This window comes from Mesitornis unicolor, unplaced genomic scaffold (assembly GCF_000695765.1).
Source record: "Mesitornis unicolor isolate BGI_N332 unplaced genomic scaffold, ASM69576v1 scaffold6582, whole genome shotgun sequence".
NCBI lineage: Eukaryota > Metazoa > Chordata > Aves > Mesitornithiformes > Mesitornithidae > Mesitornis > Mesitornis unicolor.
The window spans coordinates 1-20,207 of NW_010169745.1; the positions used below are offsets into that span (position 1 = coordinate 1).

General features: G+C 48.6%; 1 protein-coding gene across 2 annotated transcripts; it reads right to left on the reverse strand.

Annotated features, from left to right (window-relative positions):
- Positions 1 to 194: 194 nt before the first annotated feature.
- Positions 195 to 13,299, reverse strand: LOC104536740 (excitatory amino acid transporter 4-like). Of its 2 annotated transcripts, XM_010179451.1 has the most exons (10): positions 13,083 to 13,299; positions 12,132 to 12,269; positions 11,129 to 11,333; positions 10,248 to 10,290; positions 9,297 to 9,637; positions 6,842 to 7,075; positions 5,599 to 5,793; positions 5,096 to 5,230; positions 3,587 to 3,690; positions 195 to 626 (listed from the first exon to the last, which is right to left on the reverse strand). In XM_010179451.1, the coding sequence occupies exons 1-10, from the start codon at positions 13,294 to 13,296 to the stop codon at positions 595 to 597; spliced, it is 1,641 nt and encodes a 546-aa protein (XP_010177753.1). In that variant the 5' UTR covers positions 13,297 to 13,299; the 3' UTR covers positions 195 to 594. The 2 variants fall into 2 exon arrangements, with proteins under 2 accessions (XP_010177753.1, XP_010177752.1); XM_010179450.1 differs by lacking the exon at positions 195 to 626 and having other exon boundaries at positions 3,492 to 3,690.
- Positions 13,300 to 20,207: the final 6,908 nt, after the last annotated feature.

A 20,207-nucleotide genomic window follows, 5' to 3' on the forward strand; every position in this document is an offset into this window, starting at 1 on the left:
ACTGTAAACAGATAGATAATCCCAATCATAAACTGGTTAACAACATGGGTAAACACCAGAGCTAAAAACTAGCAGCTGAATTCTGAAATTTCCCCTGGGACACTGGTTTGCAGTATTTCAAAATGAGGCCTCTACTTGTCTGTGCTCCATTAATCTTGTGTTGAAAGCAAGAAATCACAAATGGCAAGGCTTGGAGTGTGCTGCGTGGTGGGAACATCTGCGATTGTGTTGATGCAATGTGGTATGGAGAGACCCTTTTGTGATATGCTTACATGTCTGCTAACAGCAACTGAAAACAGGTTAGACTCCTGCTGAGTTTTATTAAAGTATCATTAGGATCCTTCCAGATAGCTTTTAAAAATGATCGGGCTGGAAGGACGCTCTGCAATATCTCTAAACCAGAAAGCACGTGCATATATTATAAAGCCAGAAGGGACCCTTGTGATCATCTAGTTTGACTCTCTGTATAACCCAAGCCATACAACTTCCCAGAATTAATTCCCAGTTGAGCTAGAGTCCAGTCCCACAATATTTTCTTCCAGTTCATCCATCAGTTTGCCCTTTATATACAGGAAGTCTCTTCAGGATTAGAATTCAATGCTTTCTTGAAAAGTTGGACAAATAGTCTGAAAAAGAAAAGAAGAAACAAGATGCAGTTCAGTATGGACGTATATAAATTACTATACTTACAATAATCAACTGCGCAAACACAGGCTGGGAAATTACTAGCTAGGCAGCAGTTCTGCTTAAAACGATGTAGGAGTTATCATGTATTACTACTGGAGTGGAGTCAATGCTGTCATGCTGTTGTGAAAAAATAAAGCACTTTACTGGGTTTTATAAGCAGGTCTGTTCTTTATGAAGGTTTAGACTCACGTCAGCTGAGCTGTGTCAATGATAAGCTAGCGCTGTCTTAGCCCGCTATAGATACAAGCTAACGCAGTGTATCTAAAAACTCTTTGATTAAGATCCAGTCTTTAGATACAGCCATCTCATCAAAGTAAGAGTCTAACCTCACCAAGATTTAAGATAAGATGAACAGACGTGAATTTGCTGTACGTATGCATCATGGACAGTTATCCCCATCAGCTGATGCATAGCATGCTGTTAAACTATGGTGACTTGAGTCTAAGATCTAAATCTTAATGTACATGAAGTATTCTTTCCTCAGTGCTCAGCACTAGTACATCTTTAGTTGGTTTGCTGTGTCAAATTTTAGCCACTCCACTTTAAGAAAGATGTGGAACAGCGAGGAAAAAGTCCAGAGAGAGGAACGTGAATGGTTATTACCTGTGAGGGTATACTGGGTCTGTTTAGTCTAGAAAGGAGAAGAGCAGACATTATAATAGTATCCATACAAGATAAAAAAATGCTGCAAAGAGGAGGCTAATAATTTGTTATCCTGCTCACTCGCCCCCTGTTAGAGCAGATCTCTTGTCAGAATGAGCAACCTGCCTCCCACAGCCAGAAAACAGCCTTCTGCCTTAGGGTTTGAGGCAAACTACTACTAAAGGAAGCTAAAATACACCTCTATTTACCCTACTCTGGATATTTTTCCACTTTTTTGTGGAAGAGATGCATTTGTCCATTTATCTCAGATCCCCAACAATCATCCAGCCCATAAAAACAGAGTACTCTGCCTACAGGATGTGGACTGTGGCAGCACCAATATGTAACCCTGCAACTCTTGAAGGACTAAAAAGAGCCTCAGGATCTGGCTTCGGACATCTCAAGAAATGTGTTTTAGGAAGCTTTGTTAGTGCTGGGGAGCTCAGCATGGACAGTTGTGTGGTTGTGGTTGGTAAACTTGACTCCAGCTGATGCCTCTGAGGTCCTCCTTGCTGAGGGCCACATGGGTGCGTGGCCAGGGCTTCTGGGTGGAAAGGATCAGTGTGGAAAGCCAGGATAGAGGGGTTTCAGTTAAATACTGGGTTTGGAATGATGACCAGACCTCAAGTGAAAGCTGCCCAGTTTAGGAAGTTTGGCAGTGCAACAGGAGGCTGCTTGCTGCTGTTTCTGGGCTTAGCCATTTCTGAAGCAGGACAGCTACTCTGTACTCGCTCAAAACTTGTGGATCCTTTCCATCTTTCTGGTTGTCTAGACATTCATTTTCTGGATGTTCATGGACCTGGAAATTATGGAGCAAGCCCTGCTGGTCCTGTTCCCTGGAGTGAGAGATACAGGCTGCACTCCTGGCCATGCCAGGGAAGGGGGATAGAGCACGGATGAAGCAGGTCCCTACTGCTTGCTTGAACCTCTGAGATGTTTCAGATGTTATGTGGGCTTATGTCCGAGTGTGTTAAGCAGAAGCTGAGCTCCATTTGGTAAGAACTGAGAAATTTACCCTGAATTTATAAGTTTAGGGTCTGGCAAACTTGTACAAGTGCTGGGAAGTGATTGGGTACTGCCTATAAAAGATAAGGAGGTGTAGAAAGAGATATTTTGAAGAACATTCTGGAGCAATGTGACTGAAGGGAAGTCACTTCTGAAAATAGCTAAAGATGAGCAAAGGAGCAGTTTTCTTAGGAATTTTATGATGAGGAGTGAACCTTTTCTGAGCAAATCTGGGCTGGCAAGGAGTCATTCCTGGTGTGGAGGTACCACCCAACTGCTCAGATGGACAACGTGTTCTTAATCTTTGCATTTCCTCTTCTGGTTTCACCAAGAGGAGAACAGCTTGCTAAAGAGAAATGAAGTTAACTGGTGTTTGCCAGAACTTGGTAGAGGGGAGGTCTGTTTCAGAGGTTGAATAATGGATATAATAAATTCTCTAATTGTTCACTGCTTTCACAAGCCTTTAGCAGCTTTGACTAATGAAAAGCCTCTTGACACCTCTTTGTGCTGCCAGCCAGCACAGTAAGCCCTGTCTCTGCTGTATGGTCCCACATTCCTTCAGGAGCTGGATGACTCTAGTATCTGCAGCCAGAAGGGTTGCCAGAGGAGTGAGAAGCTCTCAGGAAGCATCATCTGCATCTCTGTGCAAACACAGGACTGTGAGCAAGGAGGATGCTGTGTTTATCATAAACACTCTCGCCAGTCAAGAGCTGAACAGGAGTGCTGAGGCTCTCCAGAGATCTCCAAATGGCCAAAGTGAAAAGCTTTACATGCCTGGGGGAAGCCAATGACCAAGTGAAGGCTTTGCAGCTGTGTCCTGCAGGGTGGCAACATTTTGGTGGCAGTGTCCCCAACCCACGTTGCCACGTATCTGTGCTCGTACTTTAGCTCAGAAACGAACTCACTCCTAGTCCAGCTCATTCACTGAGTCTTCTTTACTCTTATGGACCCCATAAGAATGACTAAATCAGGCTTTTGTGGAATAAAACTTTCTTTGCAGTTTAATTTTCTCCTCTTTAATGCCAGTCAGAAAGAGATGGGGGAGAGGGGGAGAAGAGTGTGCATCTTGGAGAGTGGATGTTTCTCTGTCCTCAACTATGGATTTCTGTTTCAAGTCTTGGCTTTTTGCAGCATCAATCTGTGCTCTGCTGCCCATTTCACAGTGCTGTCTCACTCCTGGGGTGCCTGTGGGTGTTGTTCTGTGGGCAAACCATCTGAGAGAGCTGCTCTTTCTCCTCTATCACAGAATTACCAAGTTCGCAGTCCTGCATATCTAGCTCTTGCCGGGAGAGATGCTCCACAATGCCAGCCCCCAGAGAATCCCCCAGGACGTTGGTGGTCGTTCTAAGGCGGTCCCTGAAAAAGCAGAGAAAAATGAAATATAGCTTCTTAGTAACAGCTGAGGAGATGAAACCTTTCAAGAAACATCTTCAATGAAACTTTTTCTACTTTTCAAGTCAGTCTAATAATTGACACTTCAGCACTGACTGAGTCAATTCAGGGAATTGACTCCCAGAGAGCCTTCCTTGACTGACAGCCCTGATTACAGGCTTCACATTCATTCTTGCTCTGTTGCATTCCCAGTTTCTCACTGAAAAGTTTTGGACTTGCCACAGAACTAGAGAAATGTTATTGTGGTTTCACATGGACTATTTCCTTTACCAAGGGCTGCTAATGCCTTTCTGCAGACTCAGATGAGCCTCTCCACATCTGTTACACTTGAGTTGCATTTTGTTTTATAAAAAGTGCAGAAAATCTGGTGCAAACCTACGGCTTAGTGCTGCTGTGAAGCCAAATTCCTTGGTGCAGACAGTACACCCTGAGACAAGGCACCAGATTCTTTGTGCAAAATGGCAAATCTAAAACACCCTTTGCAATGAGATATTCCCCACAACCACAACTGTGTGTAAGAGCTGGACCTATCAGCAGTCCAGCAACTCCTCCTGTCCTTCAGCGGTAACAACAGATAAGACTTCTGGTGTGTGATTGGAACCTACTTTTTTGGTAAGTACAAGAGGTAACCCGGCATCTTAGGAGACAGAGCCTTTTTCAGCCAAGTTGGTTGATTCTTATGCACAGTTCATGGAAGTGGAAGTGTTGGACAAGACTCTTATTTCCATTGCTTAGCCATGGCTAGAGAAGACTTTGGCTGCTTTGGCTACAAACCGGCAATACAAGATACAGAAGAACAGAGAAAACACTGACAGTGTGTCCCTGAGTCAGGATTGTGTTGTTTGAGAAGGCTGAGAGAGCAAGGACTGTGCACAAATGCATTTTCAATCTAGTTCCTAAGAGCACTCCTGTGAAATCACTTGTCTCAAGGTTTAAAGGGAAAGAAAGGTGAAATGGAACAATGCAGCTGAGTAGCTGCACCCATCTAAACACTCCTCAGCTTTGTAGAGTCCAGTCTCACCCCACTTTCCATGTTTGGTAGTGCAGAACCATCAGTCTGCAGTGTGAATTTGCTTATTATTGGCACAACCTGCCTCTATCAGCCTGGACATAGTTTCTGGGTGCCTTTTAAGATAAAGCCAACTAAGGACATTCTGCTTGGTGACCAGGCTGATCTGCCTTGGGTCACTGAAGGTCACTGTGAATACTCCAGCGTGGGCAGAGAGGGCCCATGGATACAGGTGTGGTTTAAGCTCAGTGATACTGGTTACTGAGGCTGCTTCTAGCAGACGTGCTGGGAGCACAGACGAACTCTGTGAGCACTGGCAGGGAGCACGGAGCAGTGCACGCTGCTGAGAAGAGGACTTACAGAAACCAGTCCACAGCGATGATCAGCGTGATGTCTTCTGTGGGCAGCCCCACCGATGTCAACACTATGACCATCGTCACCAGTCCTGCCTGGGGAATCCCTGCGGCTCCAATGCTGGCTGCCGTGGCAGTGATGCTGGAGGGAAAAGGAAAGCACAGCTATCAGCAAAGGGAAGAAAAGAGGTAGCCACATTTGCAAAAATGTCAAGAAATAGCTCAAACTCAGCATCTACAAAACCTCGTGGTAGCCTTTCTGCTTTGGTCACTGATGACACAAGTGACATCACCACAGCAGTCAGGCTCCCCGCTGCCAGGCACCCATCTGTAACAGAGCCTCAAAGTGTCAAATCATATGTGCTTCTGCACCTGGAGGTGTAGTACACCCTTCTTTTCCGTACTTTTTTTCTCACTGTATCTTCTGAGCAAAAGAAGAACCCGACCATACCTCAGAAAAGCCAACAAAACTGAATCCCTTCCGGTAGTCCCATAACTTTCAAAAGTCACCTGATAGTGATGATCTGCCCGAAGTCAAGTTCATAGTTGTTGACTTGTGCAATGAAGATGGCTGCAAGGGCCTCATACAGAGCAGTGCCGTCCATGTTGATTGTAGCTCCCACAGGCAGAACAAACCTCGTGATGCGCCTGTCCACACCGTTGTTTTCTTCCAGGCACCTGAAGGTGATGGGCAGAGTCGCTGAGCTGAAAGGAATGTATAAAACAACATGAATTAGGCATATGCTGACTTTGGAAGAGGGACTAAGCCTCTGCCTGGTTTATGACCTTACCCACCTGCTTTTTCACCCTGCCATGTGAGCCAGAGGCCAGAGCTGCTAGGAGAAAGAACAGTCTAAGCAAGGCTTCCTCAGATATGGTGCACACTGCAGTGGGACATTCAGACATGGCTTTCCTCAGGGGGCTGTGTAGCCCTGAGGCTGATGATGCTGGTGTAATACCAGAAGAAGGTGATGCTGGAGGATTCAGGGTATGTAGGACAGAGCCTCAAGACCAAAACTCCTTTTCTAGCTATTGAAAAATCTTGAGCCCTTTCTCACCCCTCTCAGTGCATGAGACAAGAATGACCCATGTGTGAGGATACAGCTAGCAGAGAAAGCAGAGAATTGTTTCTGAAAGAGAATACGAGCAGGAGAGATGCAATGTGTTTCAGCGTGAGAATGCACATGGGAAAGATTTATGTACTTGCCAGGAAATAAGCATAGCAAGAAAGTTGGCATTTGGTGAAACAACAGCTACCTCCAATCCCTGGCTTTGGCTGTGTTGCATGGCAGTGCGAGTTGTTGAGCACAGGGGTGATCACGACTCTGCCCAGGCCTCCTATGAGTTCAATGTCAGCCGCACACAGTCTGCGTGCCTGGGAGAGACAAGTGTGCTCATGTGTGTGCGTACATGTGTGTGTGGGAGGTATGGACATGGGGAATAATGCTGCAATTCAGCGGGATTTGATATTTGTCCTGAGCTCAGCATTTCAGTGCTGCAAGCAGTCACCACCACGTCTGGTTAGGAGGAATGTGGGTCATGCACTGAGGCTGGAGACGGTGGTGTGATTTGGGCTCCTCCAGGTGAGTGGGAATCTTTCACCTCTCAAATGAGCTGGGCTGGACCAGTGCAAAAAGCTGCTAGTGCTATAAATCGTGAGACTGCAGTTCTCCACTGAGGGCAATGGACTGCTGAGAAGCAGCCCCAGAGTACCCACACCAGCCCCAACCCCACTGCTGTGTAGCTGTCGTACCTTGAGGAGGTGCCCAGGGCTGTGATGAGGGCCTGCAGAAGCCCTGCAATGAATACCCAGGGGTTTCTGTGAGTGACGATGAAGTAGAGCAGTGGCAGGATGCAGAGGGCATGAATGAGGAGTCCGACGATGACGGTGAGCGTGTACATCCCCAGCTGGCCTCCCATCACTGCTAGGTCATCCATCTCCAGGATTTTGCCAGCAATTAAAAACATGATCCCAACTGGAGCATACCTGTGGCAGAAACACAAGGCCGATGCTCAGAACTGGCACCTACACTTTCACACCAGCTTTAATGCATGCTGTCTGGACAAATCCCCAATAAGCCAGCACACCAGAAGTGCTCGCTGAGCCTAACTGTTGGATGATACTGCTGTTTTCTTTTCTAGAAACCTGGAGGGAGCTGGGACTTGCTCACCAGATGGTCAAAAACCAGCACTTGTTGCCCCGTTGGGGACCCCAGCGCTCTGTTGTGCGCACAGCTTGGGCACTGGTGGGGGTTTCCTTCTCCTGGGTTCTCTACAAGTTTCCACAGCACTCCTTGTAGAAGTGATAGCGGAGGTTATGTAGAGGAGTCTTCAGAGTCCCTTCCCTTCCTAACAGAGCTTGGGCTGAGAGTATTTTTTTTTTTTTACTGAGAAGCACAGGGAAGTACAGGAGAAACAGGGAATCGGAGAGTAAAAGCAATAGTGTCCGATAGGCTCTGGGCTATCAACTGTGCTATCTTCAGATGTTCATGTTCAGGGGATAGAAAAATAGGGCATCCATATCTAGTGTAGCAAGACCTGGGCACACCAACACCTGTGAAAGCAGCCATGGCTTATATAAAAGGCCACTTTGAGGTACACTGCTATCCTTTCCATTTCTTATGCCTTTTCCCCCTCTCCATAACAGTGCATCTCATGAGCAGCAGTGAGGCTCCACAGAAAGGAAGCCGTAATACAGACATGGAGAATATCATGGGCACTAAACTAAACATGGACAAATAACTGGACCAAATAAAATCCCAGCTCCACGGGAACACCTCTCAGGGCTTGGCCTCTGCAGCTCAGGAGCTCACATGCAATTCATGCACAAGGCTCAGAGGTCCACATGCCAAACTCCAACTTAGCCTGGGAGGTTTGGAAAAGTTTCAGGAAAGGATTTCACAAATATTTCATTTCCTCTGACCTTCCTCTTCGAAGACACTCTTGGCTGCAGCTACTGACCAGGTCTCCCCAGGAAATAAAACCCCCGGGAGATGCTCTGTGGCTTCAGGAAGAAGCGCTGGGCTGCAGCTGACAGTCCTGCCTCCTGTACCAGCAGGATTCGGTACATCCGGAGGTGTCTCCAGATGGTACCTACTGCATGTGCACAGGCACTTCCCTGAGTGTGACCACTGTACAGCAACACCCAGCCTTCATCAACATCCTCACTCTAAGGAGGAGCTGAGGAGGGGGTGTTGAAGGTGCCTTGAAATTGTCTTTGGGAGTAGTGTGCAGGTCTCCTTGCTCCACTGTGCTCATGCCCTCGAGCAACTCTTTTCTTAGGAAAGCAAGGCCTCGAGTTCTGGTTCATTCATGGAGGAAAAGGTCCCAAAGGGGCTTAGGCCCCCCAGTGCTCTGCCATGAGCTCAGGGTTGTTCTTCCCCTTTGTGTCTTTTTGGGTAAGGCATGTCCCCCTGCGCCCAACATGTTGCTCTGAGATAAAAGGCGGGGACTAGAAGAGCTGGGAATGGAAGCTGGAGTGATCTAAAATGGGAGAGGGTGCAGGCCTGACAGATCCCCCCTGTCTGTCCCATCTCATGGTACCTACCACAAACTCCTATGTAGACCTTGAACCCTAGATGGGAAGAGAGCTTAAAATAACAAGATTTGGTAAAGTGCTGTCTTCTAGAGAAGACTCGTCTCAGCAATGCCTTGCTTATCTGGACTGAGTAGCACAGGCAGCCTTACAAAAAGCAATAAGCAACTGAGCTCCAGAGGAGTTGGGATCTGGGAGACCTCAAACTGAAGGGCAGCAACTTTGTGTTGCTCCCCTCTCAGAGGTAGTGCACGCAGGTGCCATCCTGTGTAGCAGGAAAGTGGCAGTAGGTTACTGTGACTCGTAGCTAAGTCAGACTCCTGGAACATAGCTGGAAGGAAAGCTTTTGGTGGGAAAGCCTCACACCCTACCCCTGTTGGTAAGGCTAAGAGATCTTCCACTCCAGCTCTCTGGTCTTCCAAGGATGTTTCCAGCAGCCTCAAGGAAAGCAAGTCCTGGTGTACCTGATATTTCTAAGGTAAAAACAAAAAACAGGAAATGAAATGTGAACAAATATCCCATCCAGACTTTTCCCTCCAGCCTGATGGAGCCAAAGGAAAACTGTGCCCATCTGCTTTTCCTGTGCATGTCATCCTTAAAGCTACCCCACTTCTTATCAGGCAGCGGAAACTGCACCTGCAGACCTCCTGCTCCAACCGGCTGTGCTCCTCACCAGATGATAATGGCCACCAGCCTCATGATGGCTTCGTTGAGGCAGTTAAAGAACTCCCGCAGGGCCCGTCCCTTCTGCTTCATGCTGCCGATCACCAAACCGAAGCACATGGAGAACACTACCAGCCCCAGCGCGTTCACCCCATTGGCTGAGCCCGGGATGGGAATGACTTCTTCAAAGGTCAGCACCTCGGAGACGGTCCCCAGGGCATGAGTGACATTCTCCAGGATGCTGGTGAAGTTCTCAGGCACAGGGATCTGAGTGGCTGTCACCCCTGCTGTGACATTGCTGCTGTGGAGGACGGTTCTGGTGAAGATCCTGGTGCTGTACTGCGTCTTGTACTGAAAAGACACAGATTATCAGATGCATTCACAGGCCCTGCTTCAGGAGCTCAGGACAACATGCTAGGCTCTTGCATCCCTTCCTAAAGAAAGAAGAGTTCTGCAAGTTCACAGCTGACCTGTGTGGGAAACTTGCCTAGCCTGTTCTCAAGGTCCCTAGCTTAGTACTTCCATCAGAAAGTTCATAGAGCTGAAGGTCAAGAGACCATTGCAGCATCTCATATCCCTAGGACCAAAATATTCTGGCTTCTCTGATAACCCTTTATACTGCTTCCAAGGGCACCAGCACTACAGGAGACAAATCTGTGGAGAGCCTGCTCCCATTTCACTGCCAGTCCCAGCCTACTACCTGAGATCACACAAACCCTTCCTGACTCCGAGTGTGAGATGGGATGGAAGTTGAAGCCCCATCTACAGATATCTTGAAACCTTGTGTGAAGGATGCTATAATGCAGACTAATGACTGCAGTGCCTCCTGGAGCAGTCAGACTTAGGGAAGTGTGAAGGCAGTACAAAGCAGCTGCTATTCCATCCCTCAGAGAAGTAGGTTGGACCATGGTACAGGGCACGGAAGGCAAAGGGAAGTGAGAGGCCAGGTGGGATTTCATACCTGTTTGAAGCAGGCTTCTACCAGGTTGGGTGGGAACATATTCCTGCAGCAGATAAAACAAGGAAAGAGTTATTGTCCTGTTTGACCAGCAAGAAAACACAGGCTTCCTGGCCAACACCTCTGTCCTGCAGCAGTGTCTCAGGTCACAGCTCTCACAGTGTCAGCTCAGGCTACAGAGCAGATGGGCCCTTTCTGTCTGACTGACAGAAGATGGGAATGTGCTGACCTGGAGCCAGGCACCCTTCTGCATCTTCTCAGAGTCATATTTCATGTATGTGGAGAGAGACTACACAAATACATAGCACTGGGATATGGGTCCATTGTAGAAGCATCATCAAACCCAACTGAACCTTGAAACAATTCCACATTACAATTTTCAATAAACTGCCTTGCTCTCAGCCTCACCTCTACAGCTGTCATTCGAGCTCTCTGTTATCTTGTACCTCAGAAACAGTTTCATACCACTTGAGATGGTACAGTTTTGCAATTCACTGTGTAAGGTCACAGCAAGGGAGGAGGAGAGACAATGTCTTAGGAACTACTTCCTTGATTTCCTTGGGTCAGCAAAGATGGATATCAGGAGCAGCCTTTGCTAGATGAATTTCTGAAGGACATGCAGTCATTAATGGTTTTCACTGCTCGTTTTGCTGAGCACACCTTGCATTAATACCTCTAACAAAAGGGCTGGACTCCAGAGCTCCAGGCCAAGCATTCGGTCTCAGAGTGGCAAAGCCATTAGCTGGACTGCGCTAGAAGTAGCAGGCTGGGCAAGACTCAGCCATAAACCTCTCTCCCTAAGAGTGTATGCCTAAAGCTGTGACACTTGAAGGAAAATAATCTCACTGATATGGTCTCAACATGAGACCATCTTGTTCACCTACCTCACCAAGTCCATGAAGGCATCTGTGGTCTGCACCTGCTCAATTCTGCCTTCTCGGTGAAGCTTGTCCTTAGATCCTTTTCCTGGGTGGATGATGATCACCATAAGGATGCCAATGAAGACTGCTATGATTGTGGTCACCATGTAGTAGACAACAGCCCGCATCCCCATCTTCCCTGAGGCTCTGCCATCCAGAGAAGCCATTCCTGGGGAGTGACACAGAGAGACAAGATGAGAAGTTTATTGTCTTAGAGGGAAAGGGAAAGCCCGACGAAGATTCAAAGTGTGCAGGGCACATGCATGAGTTGGATGGGGACCTGGGGTCTGTGGGAGGCACAGCATACATGGGGCCAACTTTGGAGCTCCAAGGTAATGTCAATACGGGAGAATGTGGCATGCGGTTATGAAGAAACATAGCACTGATGGGTCTTAGGCTGCATTTGGGAATATAGCAATTTCCTCCTAAAGCTCTCAGAAGGGAAATAATCCCCTCCCAGTACATTGGGCCTTTAAGTCCCTAACGGAGGGATGTTTTGGCAGGTGGAATGCCTTGCTGTCTGAAAGCTTGGCTGGCTGGCACTGTGTTCTGTGAGCACCCAGATGTCACAAGCTCTCCAGCCAGTGATCAACTCCAGCTCTTTTGGACTGACACGATTTAACCTTTCCTAGGCTGGAGGAAACCTGAAGCTGACTTAGGCAACAAACTTGTTGACGTTTGAGGTTACGTAGGATGAAATCCTTGTTAGTGCTCAAGTGTTGGGCATTGGAAACACCACACTGTGTCCTCCCTCATCTGAGAAAGCACAAGGCCTTTCAGGTTCTCTCCCTCACTATGTGGCAGCAGGATTATAAGTGCAAATCACGTTCACCGCAGCTGTAGGTTCGGGCTTGTCACCATTAGCCAAGCTAATCCAAGTACCTCCAGCTGGGGCACAAAGGGGTACTCCAATAATGCCTGTGTCTGTCTTTGCTGATTACTGAAGGCAGCAGAAAGCACTTCTCACCTGTGATCAAGCTAGAGACAATGAGAGGAAGAACCAGCATCTGCAGCATACGCATCAGCAGCTCGCCGGGGAAGGAGAAGTACTTGATCTGGCGATAGGTCAGCTGGTAGGGCCGGAGGGAAAACGCCAGGATGATCCCTGTGAATCACAAGGGATGAGAATGGATATGGGACAGTGTCATCCAATGGTCTGTCCCTCAGTCCTACAGCGAGGCTTTTCTCTCTCTCATCTCCTTTCAGCTCTTCCTCTCCCCAAAGGAGAAAATGCTCTTTCTTTTCCTAAAAGGCTGTGATCCAGTTTTTACTCTATGCTCTCTCTCCCTCCAACATATTTATATGCACAGGAGCCTTGTGCTAAACCACACATGTCCTTGGTGCTCTGTCTGGTGCTCCTCTGAAGCTCATGAACACAAACTGTTGTGACCAGAGATGTGATCTCCCAGCCTAACCTAAGTGTGCCCACATAGTTCAGAGACTTTGTCCACCCAGCTCTTTGAGCTGAGTTCAGCCAGTGAGTTACAGACCTAGAGCCTGGATCAAAGACTAGGGACAATCCACACTCTGCTGGGCAGGTTTAGTTTGCATTATATCACAGCCCTTTGCATCACTTCCCTGTTCTGGTGCTGAAGCTATGGGATGAACCTGAAGAGCCCTTGTGTCCCACAAGAAGCCTCTGAACAAATCTGCGTGATTTTTTATGAGGCTTGGTAGAGCTGGATCATCAAACCCTTCCTGTTGTAGACTGTTCCTAAGCTGCAGCCAGAAAGGATCAACAAAGGCTCCCTCACACATGGCCTCTGTGAGATCTGTTGTCCTTGCACTTCTGATGTGGGCAGCATTTTGAGCTGTCAGCTCATCAGCTTCACCTCCCCAGCCAAATGGCCTTTGTAGAATAAAAAAAACTTTTCCTCACATTTATGAATTGTGCCCAGTGTTGCCACCAGCTCCATACCTAGTAAGACTGCAGCGATGGTGAAGAGGACGAAGGCATTTCTCCTGAAGAAGCTTTTAGCGCTGTCGGCAGTGATGCTGTGCATCCTCTTCTTGGCCCGCGCTGCCCGCTTCTCCCCCGCCTGCCGCAAGCGCTGCACCCGGCTGTCGGCATTGAGCCGCTTGGCCGCGTCCTCGTTGAGGAACAGGCTGTTGACGTGGCTCTGCTCGCTCATGGTCAGCACGGCCGCTCGGTCCCCGAGGCACGGCTCTGCCTATGCTGGACAGGGAGAAGCACAGGGAGGGAAGCATAAGCTGCAGCACCCGACCCCCACCCTTCAGTTTTAGGTCATGTCCCTGAGGCCCTGAGCAGGTTTATTTAGAGTTGATTAATGAGCTCCTCTGCCCCAAGGAGCAGACACCAGGAAAGGCATCTAAAGGGCTGCCAGGGTCTTGTCACGACTGCTCTGGTGTCTCTGGAGGAGCTCTGACCTCCATAGCACCCCACCTGCACTGAGGAGTGACTTGGGGTGGGCTGGGCATCCAGAAAGAGCTCCACAGCCACCCAGGCTTCTTCTTCTTAGGAGTTTTGTCTTTGGACAAGAATGAATTTTTATCAGTTGGCAATAAAACCATTTTCTGTACACAAACTGTTCCTAACAAGACCAAGCAGTAGTCAACATTTTTGACATTCCTAGATGGACAGGTCTCTACCAGAACAGCTCTCCCTGTGACAGCGAGCGGCACAGGCTGCTTCTGCAGAAAGGAACATAATCCCTTTGCCTTCTGTGGAGCCTGAGGACAACACATTACTGACTTTCCTTTGAAGAACAATAGGACTTTCAAGACGTATCTCTTGTCAAACTCCACTGATGGAGTTAACACGCTGTCCTGTGTTCACAAATACTGAGATCAAACATACTCCACTGAGGCAAATAAAGGACGAGTTCTGCTCCATTACCTACTGGCTGCAAGGCCCAGAGCAGTCTACCATTCTTTAACTGTTTATTTTTTACTCTTATTCCCATATTCCTCAGAAGAAAAGAACAAGGGTGCTACACAGGCGTGCCAGTGCGCTCTGGAGTGCTGGAAGGCACCAGCAATTCAACAGCTCTTGCCATCAGGAGGATATTGCCTGATTATGCAGGTGCCATTTTCCTGCTGTCACTGGGCCTTGACAGATACAAAGTCTGAAAATGATTCTTGTACTCATGAGTTTTCAAAGAAAATATAAGAGCAGATGAAACCAAAGAAGAACAAAGTCACCCTAGCAAATCAGCAGGTGCTGAAAGACCTTTATTTGGTGTTTCAAGTCAAATTAGAGCTACTCCATTGGCTATCCTACATTTAAGTCAAAGAAACCATCACAACTGGGATTACATTCTCTGTAAAATAGACACCTAGTGTCTGCCATTTGGACCCAGATAAATGACTATCATAAATCCAAGACATCGCCTTAAAGAGGAATTGGCCCATGGTACAACATTGCAAGGTCATTTCCAACAGACAGCTGGAGGAAAACCTCCACTCCGACAGAAGATTTGTTTGCCCAGATGCTAATGCCTTCATAAGGTTCAGAGCAGTGGAGAGACACCTGGGGTGGCCCAACCAAGTCACCCTGAGCCCTCCCAAGACTACGCTGTGTGCAGGCCACTTGCAGAGATTCTGGGCTTTTGCTGCAGGAACCCTGCAGTGCTGCTGTGGTCACCCAAGCTTTTGGATCAGCAAAGAGTGTGCTGTGGATTTTGGTCTGCTGATTGATCACATATTCACTTTTTTATTGTACCACCCTGCTTCTCTCTGTGGCTGGAGTCAGTGTACATCAGGCTGGGTGAAAACTTTGCCTGTCTTCCAGTCCAACTGCCTGACCACTTCAGGGCTGACCAACAGTTAAAGCACACTGTTAAGGGCATAGTCCTAGTGCCTCTGATGCTGCAAGTCTTCTCGGGGCATTGACCACCTCTCAAGGAAGCCTGCTCCAGTGTTTGACCACTCTCTCGATAAATAAATGCTTCCTAATTTCCAGTCTCAACTTCCCCTGGCACAGCTTTGAACCATTCCCACAGGTCCTGTCCCTGGATCACAGGGAGAAGGGATCAGCACCTCCCTCTCCATGTCCCCTCCTCAAGAAGCTGCAGAGAGGGTTGAGGTCACCCCTCAGCCTCTTTTTCTCCAGACGAGACAAACCCAGAGTGCTCAGCTGCTCCTCATAGGCCATGTCTTCCAGCCCTTCACCAGCTTGGTCACCCTCCTCTGGACCCATTTGAGGACCTTCACATCCTTCTCACGTGGTGGGGCCCAGCACCACACACAGCACTGTGGGTGAGGCCGCACCAGCGCTAAAACTGCAGGATCACCCCCTCTCCTAGACACTGGTTCTCCTGTGTTTGGTGTGCCCCAGGGTGCAGTTTGTGCTCTGGGCTGCCAGAGCCCACCTATGACTCCTGTTGAGCTGCTGCTGACCTGCACACCCAGATCTCTTTCTGCAGAGCTGCTCTCCAGCCACTCCTCTCCCAGTTTAGTCTGGTGCCTGGCATTACTTTGTCCCAAAGAGTCCAGCATTTGGACTTGCTCAGTTTCATGCTGTTGATGATTGCCCAGTGCTCCAGTCTATCTAGATCCCTCTGCAAGGCCTCTTGTCCCTCAAGAGATTCAACAGCACCTCCCAGCTGGGTATTTTCAGCAAACTGACTAATGGTGCATTCAACTCCTGTGTCCAGATTGTTGATGAATACATTGAACAGGTGTATGACTGACCCCTGAGGAACATCACTGGTGCCTGCTCTCCAGCCAGATGTAGCCCCATTCACTGCAGCCAGTTCTTCACCCAGCGCCCCGCAAACCCGCTCATCTCACATTTGGACAAGAGGTCCAGGGAGATGCTGTGAGGGACAGCATCAAAAGCCTTGCTAAACCAGAAGAACGACATCCACTGCCTTCCTTTCATCCATGAGGTAGATAACCTTATCCTAAAAGGATATCAAATTAGTTAAACAGGATTTTCTCTTTTTGTGAGCCCATGATGAATGTGCCTGATGATTGCATCATTCTTTAAATGCTTTTCAGTCGTACTCAGGTTGATCCCTCCTCCATAGCTTTTTCAGGTGCTGAGGTTAGACTCACAGGTCTGTAATTCCCCGGGTCTTTCCTCATGCCCTTTTTGTAGATTAGAATAGTGCTGGCCAGCTTCCAGCACAGCGGGGATGCAGTAAGACTTCCTACAGCAGCACAGACTACCAGCTAAGGCAATAACTTCTAAAAGCAGAACCACCAGAGAAAGTTTCAAACCCTAAACCCTCTCTTTCTTACTACACAGTCTTCATCAAACAACCCAGCACACCTTGGTAAGGTGAAGTGCTACCTTACTTTGACGTGCAAAGCTCCCATCTCTAGTAAAGCGAAAACGGTCACACACACGGCTCTGAAATCATCCATCACGGACTTGCTACACGCACACCAGACTTCCCATTCACCATGGGGACCTGGGGAGACCCGTGCTGAATCAGGAATACAGAAACACAGACTCACCACTCCTCCAAACCTTGCCTTTCTTAGAGCTGGACCATACCACAGCAACGGTATGAATTCCTGTACAAGCAAGGTAGGAGCAGAACCCATGCATATAAAGGGACTCACCTGCTCTTTTCTCCAGATGTTTCCCCATCCACATGCACTGGAAAATGTATTTTTGAGCAAACAAAAGGAAATTTCTATTTTGATGTGCCAAAGTTCAGGATTAGTAATTTGATGCCATGTCCCACTGTATGCTTAGCAGCCTTCTCAGAGCAAAACTTACTGCACAGAAGAAACTCATCAGCAGAACTTGTTCCTGCGATGTCCCCACCCTCTTGCTGACTTGCTCCCTTTCTCCATCTGCATATTTTGCAATACAGCAGCCCCCTCCACAGGACATTCCCTCTGCATCGCTGCCCTGAAATTGTGTAAATATTCTCTATTGCATCAGCTGGAAGTTCTCAGACTGCTGCAGTAAGTCAGCAAAATACTCCTGCAGGTTAATGGTCTGTCAATGGCTTGGATTTTCCCTCTTGTGAGGAGGAAGGTGGCTTTGCCCTCTTGGTGAGGGTTTTCCTCCTGTTCATGGCTGCTTCTCCAGGCTCTGCTCCGCCAGAACCACTGAGATATTTGAGAGAGCATTTTTGGAGGTAACTTCAAGGCTCATACCAGGAAGCACAGGATATTTTGCAAGAAAGTCCAGAGTTGCAAAACTAATGCCTAGTTCCTGGCAATGGGGTTTCACATAAACAGTGGAATTTTGGCTATTTTAGGGACATTGGTCAGAAGATGGTGCAAGTGAAAAATGGGGAAGGAAGACTTTGCACTATATTTTATCCTGCTCCTTGCAGATTTTTGTGTGGTTATGTTCCCATCTACCCAGGGAAAAGATTTCCAATTTGATGAGAGGAGGGCAAAAGTGCTTAAGGACCTATAAAGAGCTAGAAAAAGGAAATCTCTGAACAAACTGAGATGCATCTGTTCCAAATTGTACAGGGGTGAAGAAGACCTCTTTTCTTTATGCCTTATTTTTGCTAAAGCAGCCAATATCAGAAAAGCTGAAACCATCCAGCATGTGTTCCCCTGAAACAGTGGTGGTGTCCTCACAGAACTGCAGTTTTCCTGAACAAAGAACCTGACTCTGAAGTTCTGTCCCAGCAAACCAGGACAGCTGTGAACATGGTCTGTGCATGGAGTGGGCATGTGGCCTCTCGACCGGCTCTTTTGTGGTGTCGGGGTAGCCTTGCAGAGCCCTACGGGAACAGCGTCAGAAACTGGGCGGTGTTTGGTGCAGCGCAGTGCCCAGTGCTGTGCGTCTGTAGGCTGCATCTGCGGGGAGGATTTGGGGTGGTGCTGGAGAAGATGGGCTGCATCTGCATGTGCAGAGCACAGAGCTAAGAGAGGGCCCAGTTCCCCATGGAAAGCAGCTCCCGAGAGGCCCGGGCAGTGGCGCTGGCCAGAGATTGGCTCGGCAGCAGAGATGCAGTGAGGGAGAACAGGGTTTGTGCTGCGCACAATGAACCCATTTCACAGCTACGTTGGTAACAGCGGGGAAGCTCACTGCCCAAGCAGCGCTTCGTGTGCCTTAGCACTCCTTCACAACAGGAACAGAAACTACATTTAAGCCTAGGGGAGATAAATGCGCATGGCTCTGCCCTCACGCCAGCCACACTTAACAGCCTCTGAAGTCACGGGGCTGTGAGGTTTCTGAGTGTGAGGGGAAGCTGCAGAAGATCTTTGGTTTGGTTTCATCCAGGCAACAGTCAGGGATAGACTGTGCTGGGTGGTGAGGAAATGCATTTGACTACTTTACATGGTCCAGATGAAACTGAATGCTTGCAAACCACTAAAACCATGGAGCCTTTTCCTAGGGCCTTCGTCCAGTGCATCACCCCTGGGACCCCAGAGCTCTCTGGACGTCACAGGCGGGACAAGCACCAGGGTCCAGAAACCCTGCTGTGTTTGTGGCAGCAGGTCGAGGGAGGTGATCCTTCCTCTGCTTAGCACTGGTGAGGCCACACCTGCAGTGCTCTGTCCAGTTCTCGGCTGAGTACAAGAGGCATGGACATGTTGGAGAGAGTCCAAGGAAGGACCATGAAGGTGATGAAGGGACTGGAGCATCTCCCATTAGGAAAGGCTGGGACTGTTCAGCCAGGAGGAGAGAAGGCTTGGAGGGATCTTACCAATGTTATGCCTGAAGGGAGGGTGTGAAGAAGACAGTGCCAGACCCTTCTCAGCCTTGCCCGCTGACCAGATGAGAGGTAATGGACGTGAACTGAAGTACCAGCAAATTCTTCTTAAGCATACAGAAAGGCTTTTTAACTGTACAGCAGACTGAGCACTGGAGCAGGTTGCCCAGAGAGGTTGTCAGGTCTCCATCCTTGGAGACAGATGTTCAAAAGCTGACTGGACACTGTCCTGAGCAACCAGCTGTGGTTGGCTCTGCTGTGAGCAGAGCAGGGTTGGACCAGGGGACCTCCAGAGGCCCCTGCCAACCTCAGCCATGCTGTGTTCCCTCCATCTTCTGCTAATGTGTTGAGACAAGGCTTTACAGGACTTTGCAGACAGCACTGACACAGCCTGTTCCTGGCAGTGTCCAGTTCATTATACAGTTACATGTGTAATAAGTACAGGGCCATGGTCTGGTTCCTCACTCTTTTCTCACCCCTGCACAGCACTCTTGCACGATACTGAAAGACCAACAAGAAAATGCTACTTCATGGAAATTGCCAAGGGCCATTCGTGGCTGTTGGACAAATCGTGAGGACCCCAGGAGTGTCTCAGCAGAGGGAGAGCTCTCGGTCAGGTGGGTCCACTGAGACCACCGTCCACTCCTCTGAGACATTGAAGGTCCTGACCACAGGCAGGATATGGCACTAACAGGGCACTCTTGCCGTGGTATTGGAGAAAATAAATGAAAAGTTCAAGTGAAGACTTTCTCTGTCGTCTTGCCCTGCACTTTGTTCTCTCATGAGGCAGAGCATCACCAGTCAGCCCATGCCCTGCTCCCTCTGCCTACACACAGCGCATTGGCACGACTCTCTGATTGTCAACGTGTCCAAGAGATGACAGCTGATTATCACATCACCAACGCCAAGGAAGACAAAAATCTGTGTGGTCAACACAGCAGAGGAGAGATCCAGTCTCCAGAGGGTTCAGGCTCTCAGATGGGACGAACCCAGTCATCGCTACACAGAACAAATGGGTAGGAAACGACTGAAACGCTGAGGTTTTATGTTGTCCCACTATCGCTAATCTCTGTGTAGAACACACAAGGGGTTAATCTAATTAATTAGTCAGTTTTACTCCTGGGACTGACAGAAGTCAGCCAAATTAGAAATGCCCACCGCAAAGTCTGTCCCAGGTTTACCAGCCCCCAGGGGCTGGGGGAAGAGTGGCAACGCAATCCCAGAGCAGCGGTGCGGGTACAGCGTGTACTGTCACACCACTGCCGCGGCCACGGAGCGCGGCACTCGGGAAGCCTGGGATGACCCTGGGAAAGCTTCTCAGAGGAGGCATCACCCTGACAGTGGCTACCCCGGCTCCCTCTTCCTTCTGCTAACACAACCCATTTATTTTTTTTTCCATTGCTGAAAGCCAGCCAGACTGTGAAATAATCAGCACTTTTGAGCCC